The 13,604-nt window shown below is 39.0% G+C and overlaps 1 protein-coding gene across 2 annotated transcripts in view; it reads right to left on the bottom strand.

Annotated features, from left to right (window-relative positions):
• Positions 1–13,604, bottom strand: part of TOX (thymocyte selection associated high mobility group box) — a 298,896-nt gene that overhangs the window by 24,647 nt on the left and 260,645 nt on the right. For both annotated transcript variants that reach the window (XM_028110446.2, XM_028110455.2), the window contains one exon: positions 8,092–8,322. In XM_028110446.2, the coding sequence (XP_027966247.1) occupies positions 8,092–8,322 (231 nt within the window). The remainder of the gene's footprint in view (positions 1–8,091; positions 8,323–13,604) is intronic.

Here is a 13,604-nt window from a genome sequence, read left to right as displayed (position 1 = left end):
GTTTGGCTAGGAACAAGCTCAGCAATGATCAAACCTTCTAACCTAGAAGGATGGGTCTGATTTATGTCAAAGTTAAGTTTGGGAAAGAAACGGTCTCTCTCCCTCAGGGAAACACAAATATTTTAAAGATATGTGGTTCATACAGTAAATATTAGTACTCGGCCAAGCTACAAAATGGCTTCCAAATGGTCTACAGCTGTTTGAAATAAAGTGCAAAGTTGGCCAGATGAGGATTTAAAAATCATAATACATCATTTATCATTTTCCCCAGCTCATCCAAACACTTTTGAATTCATCCTGTCCTAACTTAGTTATATGCTGTGCTTTGTTATCCTAAGAAAGCTACCATATCCTATCTAAGGACTGCATCTTAGTGGTTAAACTAAAACATATATAATGGCTAATCAAAAACATATGTAGATCGACATCAAATAGCAATTCTAGAGAATCCAAATCCTGTTCATATAATCTAGTGATTCACTGAATCATTTTGGAAATGCACTAAATACCAGCATGGACACATGTTTTTCTAGGCTGTTAATCCCTAATTAAAATCAGCAGTTCAATATCAGTGAATATGATAAACTCAAACAGAAAAAAAGGCTAATATAATCTGTCATTTTCCTTTTCTACTTTCTGCTTCTTCCCCAAACAAACAATCCATCTAACTCATACAAAAAAGGAAAATCTTATAAATACCATTTAATTCCTTCTTCCTTCCTTCTTTTCTGCTCTGGCCCTTAGTTAATCTCTATAGTTGTAGTTTATTTCAACCAAGTCTTTGCAGTAATAATAAGAAAAAAAAAACGTATAATTCTTCCAATTCTGTATTCTATTCAAACACTATAAAAAAAACCTAAAAGGCATTTTTCCTTTTGGTTGACTTCAAGCGTAGGGTTTTTTTTTTTTGTCCCTACTACAAGTTCTTATTTATAGAAAATGCTTAGAAGTACAGTTATGTATAAGAAATAATAATTTAATCACAATTCCCTGCTATATCCTTTAGAAATTAACGTTTGCAGCTTCTTTCAATGCTGTTATTATTTAGGACAGCTAGAGCAAATGCATCTGTATTTTATATAGAACGTAGTACTTAAATGTGGTTAAATTTCCATCATGTGTAACTTGCTCAGCGTTTTCTTAAGCATTCCGCAGCTCAAAGACATTTATAAAGTGGTATTCAGAGGACTGAAAATATTGTACGATGTGACAAAAATCTTGCTATCAATTCTTTTGCTGACCATCTGATCCCTCCAAATGGTCGACACAATAATGGTGCAACCTGCTTATGGAAGGGTAGGCAAGCTCTTTGTCTGAAAAAAAAAAAAAGGCTACAAAATATATGTGTTGATTTATTAAATGAGGGTGGCTGGAAGCATGATGTCATTCAATCACACTTAACAATATATTGGGTGCCCACTCTGAGCCGAATGTGATGGGAGAAACTGAAGTTACAGAATCAAAAAAGGCATTAAAAACATGCCTCTGTTGTGTGCCTTTTGTGTGTGTGGCAGGCTCTACCTCTATCTACAGTTTTTAATTCTTTCAACAAGAAGGTTGCAATGGTATCAGTACTCTCATTTTACAGATAAGAAAACATAGACTAAAATGGATAGTTATTTTACCCAATATCCTGCAACACACAGAGCAAAACCATGTGGTGAACCATCCGGTATCCTAGATCCACCTTGGTTGACTCAATGGCTCCTCCTAGCTGCAGGAAAACTCCCCTTGATGAGTCTCTCTGACACCCACTAGCACCGTCTACAGATGAAGCCCAGCAAACAGGGCCACGCTTGGTACATAGTAGGTGCTCAGGAAATACGTGCGATTGAGTGTAGAGTCTCGAGGGCCAGATTTCTCCTTTTGTGAGTATAAGCATGGGCGCGCAGCGTGCACGATGAAGTTCTGAATTGCGTCTCCTACGTTAAAATGCACACCGGTGGAAATAGAGGATTGGGTATATAGATATACAACCCATCCGCTTCAAATATTTCCACCGATAATACATAAAGCACAACTGGCTTGAAGGAGTATTTTCTTCAAATTCTCTCTCCATCAGTGTCATGGAAACTTGCAAGTGAAATGTCTGCTTCCACTGTATATGAGCCTAAGATATTTCCACACGTGTCCTACACTGGTTTACGTCCGCATGCAATAATTCCATTACGCGCCAACAGTTCTATGGATACATCCATACCTGCATTTTGGAACTGAAAAAGCCTCACCATTTCATCTAAAAAAATTATTAAAATTAATTCCTCAGTTGCACATTTTTAGGAATTAAACTTTTCTTATATTCTACAGTTTATACATGAACCATTGTTTCACATTTTTCACTCCCGGTTGGAAAAAAAAAAAAAAAGGAAACACACATACTGTTCATAAGGAAATGGCTAAGATAAACACATGTGTGAATGTTACAGTGCAACAGGATTTTAGTTAACCTTAAGTATTGTTGACGTAAAATCCAAATTTTATCGGAAGATAAGGAGGGGGGATCCCTGGCCGCACTCCTCTAGTGGGTGTTTGAGCACCAATGAGGAGTAAATGATTTGATTCCATGGGCTCAGAGGATTTGTCAGCTGCCTCATAAGTATAATTCTGGCTCTTCATATCCCTGCTGCTTCTAATTTAGCAGGACAGGCTCATAATTGAAGCAAATTAACTATTTACACTTGCCACTTCTACCCAGGGAAGAGGACACAGCAGCAGGAAAGAATGAGTAGGAAATTACATTCTTGCCACTTGTGTCAGATCTGCCCTTATATAAACACATTAACAGTAATTTCATGAGGCGTCAAACATAGGAATAAATACTGAGGGATAAAATAATGAGGTGTTGCTATTGAGCTGAGCTGCTATGGCTAATATCCTTGGATATGAATTATGCATCCTGAAAGAAGGCATATGTTACAGTATTCAAACAGTTTCGCTGCAAGTGAGATCTGCTCATTAGGCTCTGGATCTGGAGGTAAATCTACTCTCCTCCTCCATGCACGACAGGATGAACGTTTACAAAAATATACTCCCCCGGCACCGTGGGCTGCCGTTTCTCCTGAATATACTCAAACTCCGAACAGGCCTTCCACTCCATTTTTAGCATAACAGCGTGTTTATTTAGCTCTTTGGCTGAAGCTTTAAAGCCATTTAATGTAATGTAAACAAGAACATTTTGTTTGTAATTTGCTAAATGTATTACAGCCCAACTGTGTCTCCACTTGGGAACTTAAGGTTCATTTAGTAATTTACATCTGGTTCTGATTTAAGGTGACTTTCCTTTTCCACTTAAGAGCTGCCTTTCCGTGGCTAAAAAGGACCCGAGAACCCTTTTATAGTTCCTTGGACCAATCCCTTCGGCTTCAAAGCTGGATGGACTCTTTAATTTAGTAGGGTTTGATTTGTTCGCTATTGTCACTGTGGACCCGGATCTTATACTTCAGTGACCAGAATCAGAGAATTCAGAAATAATGGGGATAGACAAGAAATTTAGCTGAAACCTCATAAAAAAGATGCTGAGGGTTGCTGAAACTCCAAGGAGCCTAATATAAAGGGCGTGATATTGTTAAGTTATTATTTTTCACTCTCTGTAGGTTCCAGTCAGTGCAAGATAAGTAGCAAAGACCAACATCACAGCAATACTTAAAGTTTTATTTCCCTTTCTCCATCTAGTGCCTTCTGAATGACTTAGTATGCTTCTGCAGTGGGCTCTCCATTGTCTTACGATTCATTAGCATTTAAAACCTCTGGTTGGAATCCCAAACACAATCCTCCTTCCCTTCCAGATTCAGCACCAACTTCCAAAGTATTAAAATGGGGAGATCTCTGATATGTGAAGTTTGTTCAGTGGCTTTGGTAGGAATGATTCCTAAGGGAGGTCTCGTGTTCCTGGAGGATTTTTATCGCTTCTTTCAGCTTCCTTTTAGTTTTTCTTCTTTGAGAGATTCTTCACAGAAACCAAAGTACATACAATTGCTCCCTCACCATGGACTGTGAAAATAAAGATCTGCCCTTCTGCAGTGGCTTCTCATTCCCGCCTATCCTCCACAATGAGGAAGCATGTGATATAAACACACAGCAGCTCTATTAGTCATGTGCCCTCTGGCTGTCAAGAAAGCATTCAATTGTAATCTCACTAATGGCTGTTTTTCCTTAAATATTGTAATTTTCAGAGCCCCTAATAAATCATCAATAATTTTGTCCATTTTCCCCCGGTTTGTGTTTATATTTGTAGCTGTTCATAATTGTGGGCTATTATGACAACAGGATTTTTGAAACAATTGTGGCACGTGAAATCCTAGCTTCTACCCGAACCAGCTGCCTACACAATGCCAATGACATCACGTGGGGGATCTCGGAACACGCCTAAATTTTGGAGTTTAATGGTCTGCCTCTAATCTGCTCCAGCAACATTCCTTTGAAAATACATGGCAGGATGTGCGCTCCCAAATTTGAATATTAAATGAGGGGAAAATACAATTAATTTAAGTTCGAAACAGAGATCCTATATTATATTGGCACAATGAGTCAACATAAAGGGAAAGAACAGGTGGTAATACACCATCATAACACTTTGGGATATTTTGCTAAAATTCTCTTGATGCCCAAATGTGCATTCTAGGCAGGCATGTTCGCGATTGCTGGCAATTCTTGCAAACTGTGGGAGAAACACAGCCACCGAGCAGCTGAGCTGCGGCCCATCTGATGCAGTATGCTCCCCTTTGTAAGCACAGTGTCTGATTTCATTCATTTGACCCTCTCTCTGCTTGTCCCCGGTATGGGCCTGCATCCTCTGTGTGGAATGGACCATACTTTTTCGCATAATCTTCGGCCTCACTGTCTTTAGTAAGCAAGATCATCTTGTAAGAGGGAAGGATGAGCTAGGTTGAACCCCCGCTAAGTCAAAGGAGCATAAAGCATGGGGACAAGCCACTTTAGAGTGACTCACCCTGCTCCCAATACCTCGATTTGGTAATGGTGCTCCATCTTTAAAATATTAATTTTTTTTAATAAGAGAAAAAGATGGTTATGTTTATTAAGGTATTTTCCCAAACAATCTTGGCATAACTTTTTAACACCTGGGTTCTGATCATGAAATTGCTTTGTAATATACAATGAGTTCTACAGGCCAATTGTTAGAGAATTTCATCGTTCATTTGTAAAACAAATTCTTTCCCCAGACCCCAACTGTTTCTGTTAAGACAGAACCTAAAGGAAAAAAAAAAAAAAGACAGAACCTAAAGGTAGACTCATTATGAGTTACTTAGTAAATTGGAAATAAAATGCACAAGAGAAAGAGGAAAAACATTTGTCATCACACGTATACAATTAGAAATCCTTAAATGTTACATCATAACTATGATCCTCTCTGCATTAGAAAGGCTCAGCCCCAATTTGAAAGGCGGTATGGGAGACTGGGGGTAATTTTCCTTTTTAACATGACAGTTGAGAACAGTGAATCTCATATTCTTTGGGTCTGTAAATACTTTATATGGTCACACAAAAAGAATGTGGAATATTATCTTAATGTTTCCCCTCTTGCTGTAATAAAAATAAACGGCCTTATTATAATAGAATTAGTGGGAACGACCTGCAGCTCTATATTTGCTGCCTTGAGGAACTACCTGATTTTCATCATATGAATATTATCCTTTCCACCGGAGACATGGGTGTAGACACTGACTTTTAACGTCGATAATGTGAAGGACCGATCCTGGGCTAAGGAAGGCCTTTGTACACCTCCCCCTTTTAAACCACTGGTCTTAAAACCACACCGGTTTCTCTAGTGAATGTGGGAAATCATTAGGAAACGGTATCTGGGGTCAGGGAGATAGAGAAGAGCAGTCAGACGAGTGACAGCACAGGCTACTGATGTTTCGTGGAATAAAACTGTTGGAAAAGTGGAAGCTAAAGGAGCAACACATGAGCCTTGGAACACCACACCCAGCTTAGTTGCTGAGTCTTGGGTAGAGGGGAGGGCTGAGTCTTCAGAGGGGAATCACTATGTCCTCTGATGAACGAGACTTGCTGCACATAACCCCTAGGGAGAGAAATCACTTTCTGAATGTCTTCTCTGGGAAATTTTATCTCACCAAGCAAAAGAGTTTATAGCATTGAAGCCTTGTGCCTAACTAAGAATACACACAGTAGTGACTAAAGTAGAGAGAGGGGTATGTCCTGGTGTGTGGTATCAGGGGCGGAACCGGGAGGCATTATGGTTATGAAATCTGGAACAAGGATAAGGTTGAGATTCCTGGTCTATACGCAGCTAGTTTCTCATTCAGTAACGCTCTACTGAGTGGAAGAGTGAAGTTACTGTAGAATCCCACCATGAATGTCCAGCATCAACTGGGGACCACACCTCAGCTTTGGGAGTGTGAGAGCAAACTGATCTGTGGTAGGGCAGAAATCGGCTCTGAAATCCTGAAACAACTATATTAGGTTTTCAATAGAAGCACAAAACACAATGTCAACTACCTTATTACTAGTGAGATGGATATTTTAATTGAGTGCATAGAGAATGTTTCAGTGGTGTGTCTTCTGTCCTGGAGGATGACTCTTGCAACATGGCGCTCTACATGGTAGGCCTGTGCTTTCCTATGAAACGGCAATCTTGAAAGGGACGTAAGAAAATGTGTAGAGATTTCAGACTGTCAAAGGTAGCTTCGGCTTACAGAAAAGAAGGCTTGGGGAGAACTGGGGTGGGGGTTTGGGTTCTATGTTCCTTATTAACTCGTTCTACCATTTCCACCGTAATTGATTTCACAGAGTGATAAGTTCTAGTCACAGTAATTTCATGTAGCAGCCAAGTAATCTTAGACAAACCATTCAACAGAATGAGGGAGTCTGTTTTGTTCTCTGCTAGATCTCTAGTGTCTAGAACAGTGCCTGGGGCACATAGAAAATGCTCAACAAACACTCGTTGAATGACATGAATAAAGCTAACTCTCTGGCTCTATTGCAAAATCTACAAAATTTAGATAAAAGTATCTATGAGTATTCAGCAGACCAAATGAGAGAAATCATGTGAAAGTGTTCTTAAAAGAGCAAGAAACTGTATACATTTAGATGTTGATCAATATTCACAATATAGAGGTCCTTCTAGATGTATATAGCTTTGAGACTTTGTTTCTTACATACTTCCCCGGACCTGATGAGGAAAGGTAAAGGTTTCTATCAAGAATCAGCTATGAGACTACTACATCATTTTACCATTTGGTATCCTGCAGCAGCTAAAGCTGCAACTGTGTAATCACTTTTGACTGTAACTTAGTGATGATGCTTGTCTATTTTTTTTTCTTTTTGACAATGACATTCTAGATGGCGACAATGGCAATATGGTCCCCGGTTTAGAAATATGGATCAATATTGCTTCTTCATTGAGGTGGGCTATATCTATGTACTGAAATCTTGGCTCTGTCTCCATGATTCCCATCCTCCTCAAGACGTTCTGGACTGCTTCTGCTGTGGCTGAGATGCAGAGTGCTCCACATGGCCCCCCTCAGCATGGTCCTCACATCATGGCAATCCACACCAGAAGAAAATAACCAGGCATCTGGTCCCATTTAACACAGCCTAGAAATACGGTATCTGTGGGATTGAATAACATGCTCCGGTGGTCTTTAGGGAACGGCTAAGGGTAGAAACCTTTAAATCTGAGGTTCATTTAACAAAGAGCAAAGAGGGTTTTGATGACCAAAGGGTAAATAGTAAGTGCTTAAAGAGAGGTGTGGACAGTTTTCAAAATACTTTCAGTATTTTTTTTTTTTTTTTTTTTTAGTCTTTATGATCACATTGGCCACATTAAGGAATGATGTCATCCTGGCTAGGACATGTCAAAGTCCTTCCAAAAGTAACTACAGTATATAAAACTTGAAACAAAGGAAACTAACAGGCTATTTATGAAGGAGCAATAAAGGAGTATAAAATTATGTGAAAGGCTCCCGAAGTCTGGTTCTGATGGGGCACATTCTCAGCCTTAGTTCTGGCATCAAAAAATTCACCCAAAGTCCTCCGAAGCCATTTTTTTTTTGAATGCCTACATGTTCTTAAAGTGTGTCAACTGCCACTCCTCTTGGCATTCTTTCTTACCTGTTTTTGCTCTTCTCCTAAACCATCCCACATCGAAGCCACAATTTTAGAGACTTCACCAAAGGTAGCATTTGGATTTTGGCCCTTGATGGCAGCCTGAGTATCACGAAAGAACAATGCGTAGGCAGACACAGGCTTCTGGGGCTCATTGGGGTCCTTCTTCTTCTTCTTTTTGGGGGTTTTTGGCTTTTTCCCCATGTCAGAGGCAGGTCGCTTCTCTCCACCATTGATCTGAAATAAAGATCAAATTAGAATTACCGAGGAACTGAGAAGATTTGGCAATGCAGCATATGGCTCCCCTTTGAGGCTTACACATATATGCTTGCCCACACTCATCACACAAACCCAGACTTTACTGGGGGGGCACTTGGTGTTTCGTCAATGTTGTTTTTCAAGCAAAACTAACTTTATATTTCCTGTACTTTTCATATTTATCCTTCTTCTAGTCTAATTTACATAGCTTTAAAATAGTCTTATTGGTTCTTTTTATAATATTATTATACCGTTAAATATTATCCTTTGCCTGTCAACTTTTCAATTTTCTTGTTGGGGTTGCTGAATGACAAGCAGCATTGTAACTGTGACAGCAGCAGATTCCTTCTATTGTGTGAACATTCTAACTTGTTTTCTTCTGGGAAGTTTATCCTTTTCTTCCTAAGTATGATTTTAAAACCATGGTGGGTGACATGTCCAATAATAAAGTTGAGCAGCTTTTGATGTTGCATTTACGGTCTCTATAGAATGCTATTGGGAAAAGCTAGCAATGCTCATAACTTAGTGACTGACATAATCTAGGCAGATCAGTGCTGCTCAGTGGAACTTTCTGCCATGAGGGTAAAGTTCTATAATCTCCATTATTCAAAATGGTAGCCACTTGCCACATGTAACTAATGAGCACTTGAAATGTGGCTAGAATAAATAAGGAACAAAATTTAAAGTTTTATTTCATTTTAATTGCTTGAAATTTAAATTGTTACAAGTGGCTAGTGGCCTTCATATTGGAAAGTGCATCTTTGGAAACGAGGTTCCAGATTCTAGATGTTTCTAGAACAGCTTTATACTCAGTTTAAAAATTGATTCCATTTTCTCCATCATCCTCAAGTACGAATATTTGGATGCTTTTAATTGTTATTCTGATGCAAGTGGGAAAAGACACATTGAATGTTTTGAAAACATCTGCATTTGAATATTACCTTTGATATTAACTAATTATATGTGATGTCACTTCCCCTGTATAGAATGAGAGATTTTGGCTAGGATTTCTCTCTAGCTCTACAATTCTATGAATCTACTTGAGTAGCAAAGAGTGTTGACTCTGTTGGGATCTTCTCTTCATGCTGCTCCCAACATAAACGCACATGTGCACGATCTCCTGATGACGCTGCCATTATCAGGTGAGGTACTCTACCTTCACCTTCTGTTGCTGTTGCGTTTTTGCTCTCTAAAAACATATGTACAAACAATATGTATTTCATCCAGACAAACTGCTAGACAGGGGAGTTCGTGTAAAGCAGCTACCAGCAATGGAGAGCCAGCTTGATAGCCAGTGGATATGCCACCAGAGGATCTAGACTCATGCCCTCCTTTACTATTCTTTGGCTGTGTCACCTTGGGTGAATGATACAATTTCTCTGGGCCTCCATTTTCTCTGCAAACTAGTTGCAGTGTCATTTTTGTGATTACTGAGATGGTATATATTTATAGTTGTTTAAAACTTTAAAATGATATTCCAGTGTTAATCATGACGCAGTAGGAACTTAAAAACACAGACTGAAAGGAAAGAAATGACCTTAACATTAATTTGTGAAGCCATGTGGTCATAGTTTAAAAAATATGCTCCAAGAACCAAAGAGAGACAGCAAAAAAGCTACGTGAATTTTTGGGCTTTGTTTTTAGTGAGAAAGATAACTAAAAGATTATCATTTTGAAATTGTCTACTGAAGGAGATCAAATACCCCCTGTGGGGACAAGGATGCTTTGAACCTGGCAAACTAAGGGAGATTAACACTAGAAGATAACTTTCCCAGGATAGATCCAAGAGGTGATCCTGTTAAATCGTTGGTCCCGATGTAAATCTGTGAGAGGTCTAGCATGTTGGGACTGAGTTGATACTGGGCAAACTGGTGTTCACTCTAAACTAAACATGTGGGCAAGTATGACCTAGAACAGCAGCTCTCAAATATGGCTGCCCGTTAGAATCACCTGAACGCTTCTAAATAATATCCGGAAGTCCAGGCTTTATACTAATTAAGCAGAATGCCTATGAATAGGCCATAGCCTCAACTCTAGGGTCCTGATTGGTATTTAAATACTTGAGAGACAAAGCAAACAAAAAAGTAAACTTTCTCTTTGCTCCTGTAGGCTACACATAGCCATATCTTTCTTTCTTTCTTCTCTTCACAACCAAACTCCTCCAGGTGGTTGCGTGTGCTCGCTGAATGCAGTCTCTGCAACTCGCCTCAGTGTGCCTTCCCCATCACTTTGCTCTCAGTAAGGTCCCCCAGGGCCAGTTTGCTAACCTCAATGGACTTTTCCATCTTCCCCTTACTTGATTTCTCTCTGTGAATGCCCTCTCTTCCAAGGGTTCCCTGACATCACAGTCTCTGGCTCTTATCCTCTCTTGCTGGCCTCTCTGTTTCCAGAATCATTTCTTGGCTCAGCCTCCTCCACCTGGCCATTCAACTGTAGCCTTCCTGATGTCTTTTGCTGTAAACTGTCTTCTCTTGGGAGTATGTACCTCTCATAAGTACACAGGGTTTCCATTATCTTTTGTGGGTGGATGACTGTCAAACTCATGTTGCCCTGCAATTTTGAACGCATTGAAACAACTGCTATTTGACGACTCTATTTGCAAGTCTTATTAAAGTATCTCAAACTCAGTCAAGTTTGTGTGATTCACTCGTATAGTTCTGTATATTTCTTGATAGAACATATCAGACTTGTAATTAATTATATAATAATTTATATGTTAGATCTTCTCCCAACCCAGAGTGTAAGCACCGTTAGGGCAGGTCCACGTGTGATTTTGCTCACTAGCACTTCTCATGGTTCCTGACACATAGTAAGTGCTAAACATTTCCACGTGTGATTTTGCTCACTAGCACTTCTCATGGTTCCTGACACATAGTAAGTGCTTAACATTTGTTATAATAGTAATGAAAATAATAAAAATAATATAAAGCATAGAAAACATAAAACAATATAACTTAATGAATTAATCAAAGCATAAATGGTTTCTGTTACAGAAAATTAAACCACATGAATTTCCTTGAGAACTTTAGGACAATACGCAAATATGTGGTAAGACAGAAAACAGAATTTTTCTAAAATTTTTTTAAAGCATTTGACATGTTAACAGTAATGTCTTTGGGTTACAGACTGAGTCTTTATGATTTTCTTCTTTGTATTTTTCATAAGATCCAAATTTTGTAAACATGACCATTGCTATATTCATAATAATAAATATTTATTAAAAAGAAAAATAGAAGTCAACAAAGTCTACAATGAATAATATTAAAAATAGAGGGAACATGATATTAGAGGTCATCAAGGATTGGAAATATTTAGAAATAGGGAACAAAGTGTAGGAAAATGAATGCTTCTCCATATGGAATATTACCTGGACTCATTTTAAATTTCAATTAAGAAATTAGCAAGCTGACATATCCAAATCTCTATGATTGCAGATTACATCAGTCTTTTTGGAAAATAATCAAATGTCAATCACAGAACTAAATCTCCCATGAGGCAATGTAAATGTACTTATTAAAAGATTTCCCCAAATTATGTAAATAATTTCCCGCCTCCACCGTTCAAACCAGTCTTTGAATCACTGATCTCCATGCTGCTTTCTTTTTTAAACTGTTATGTGGACAGTAGGGTGCAGGTTTTAGATTTGCTGAATGTGTGATGTTGTGCTGTAACAGACAGGAGAATTGTCCTCTGGTATCTGACAACACGGCCCTACTTTCTAAGGATGACCCAAGGAAGCAGGATAACCTGTGAGTACCAGTAAGAAGTTCTATCCAGGGTATTAAAACCACGAATTATCATGTTGAAGCAATGTATGACAGCCCTGTTGGGAACTCTAAACAATTCTCAGCAACCAATCCATTTTGTGGTCTGGAAGGTTTCCCTCTTTCCCGGCTTGTCCTGTAGGGTTAGCCAGATGTAGTCTTGCTCAACCTCCATGTTTTGTTTAGTAGAAGCAAGCATTTCATGAATTCTTCCTCCCATTTTCAAGGCTCAGGAGACGCCATTTATGCATTATGGAGTGTAACTCGGGGGCTTCAACTATCTATCTGATTGAGTAGCTGAGAGGCCCTACACTGTGAAGGTGGGGTGTTATCCCCTCAGTCTACCAGCCAGTCTCATGGCATTTCATCTGCTTTGTCTTCACTAGGCCTCAAAGCAAGAGCATATCGATACGTCTTCCTTTTATTTATTATTTTTTTTAAAGATTTTTTTATTTATTTGAGAGACAGAGAGAGCTAGAGAGCACAAATGCGGCAGAAGGAGAAGCAGGCTCCCCCAGAGCAGGGAACCTGATGCAGGGCTCGATCCCAGGACCCTGGGACCATGACCTAAGCCGAAGGCAGATGCTTAACTGACTGAGCCACCCAGGTACCTTCATAAGCTTTCCTTCTAAATACTCATGCTAACCTCCATTATCTGCCGCTCCAGAGGACCAAGCTAAAGGATACACACAAAATATTCATGTCTCAAGATTCCACACCTTTCCCTCAGTAATTAAAGGAGATCATTACTGATATATTCTTGGATCATGCATTTTGACCACTTATAGAATTGTCCCTATGGAACTGAACTGTAATTTAAACTAACACCCTGACTTTCATCACAGCTGACAGAGAGGAAAGAGCAAAACCAAAAACAATGTATGAAAGATCTCTATTTTTTTTAAAAATAAAATGTGCTTTGAAGGGAATCATTTATTATATTGCTCTGCATCCTTTGTATAAAGACTTAGTGGGTATGCACATCATCTTTGCTTTTAGGCTGCAATATAGGGGAATGAAAATTCCCTGTTGTGGTTTGTTATCTAATGCATCCGAGTAGCTGGGCAGTGCTATGTGAGGTTCAAGGGTGTCTGCCACATGAACCTCCTGATGTGTGGGAGTCTTATTTTTTATTTTGCATTTTTCTTGTGTTTCTGAGGGTACAGAAGTGAGCTGTTATTTTAGATTCCATGTAATGAACTTGGGGATTTGTAAGATCTGCTTTCTGGAGGTAGTTTCATCACATATTTAAAAAACACGTGATCACTGCTCATCTGCAAAGCCTCCTTGAAGAAAAAATGTTGTTATAATTTAGGTCCACTTACATGCCAGTAACAGATTGCATTTTGAAAGATACCTGGCTCTTCTGACCACCAGCTATTTGGGATGGACACAATGATGAATATGATTGTGGTGGAAAAATTAGCCAAATGGATTTGTAATAGGTCCCTGGACCTTAATTTTGAGGATTGTTTAGATCCTGAATTCCTATGTAGA

This window comes from Eumetopias jubatus, unplaced genomic scaffold (assembly GCF_037043125.1).
Source record: "Eumetopias jubatus isolate StellerSeaLion01/CBP00866 unplaced genomic scaffold, mEumJub1_p1.0 scaffold_4, whole genome shotgun sequence".
NCBI lineage: Eukaryota > Metazoa > Chordata > Mammalia > Carnivora > Otariidae > Eumetopias > Eumetopias jubatus.
This window is presented reverse-complemented; position numbering and strand designations above follow the sequence as displayed.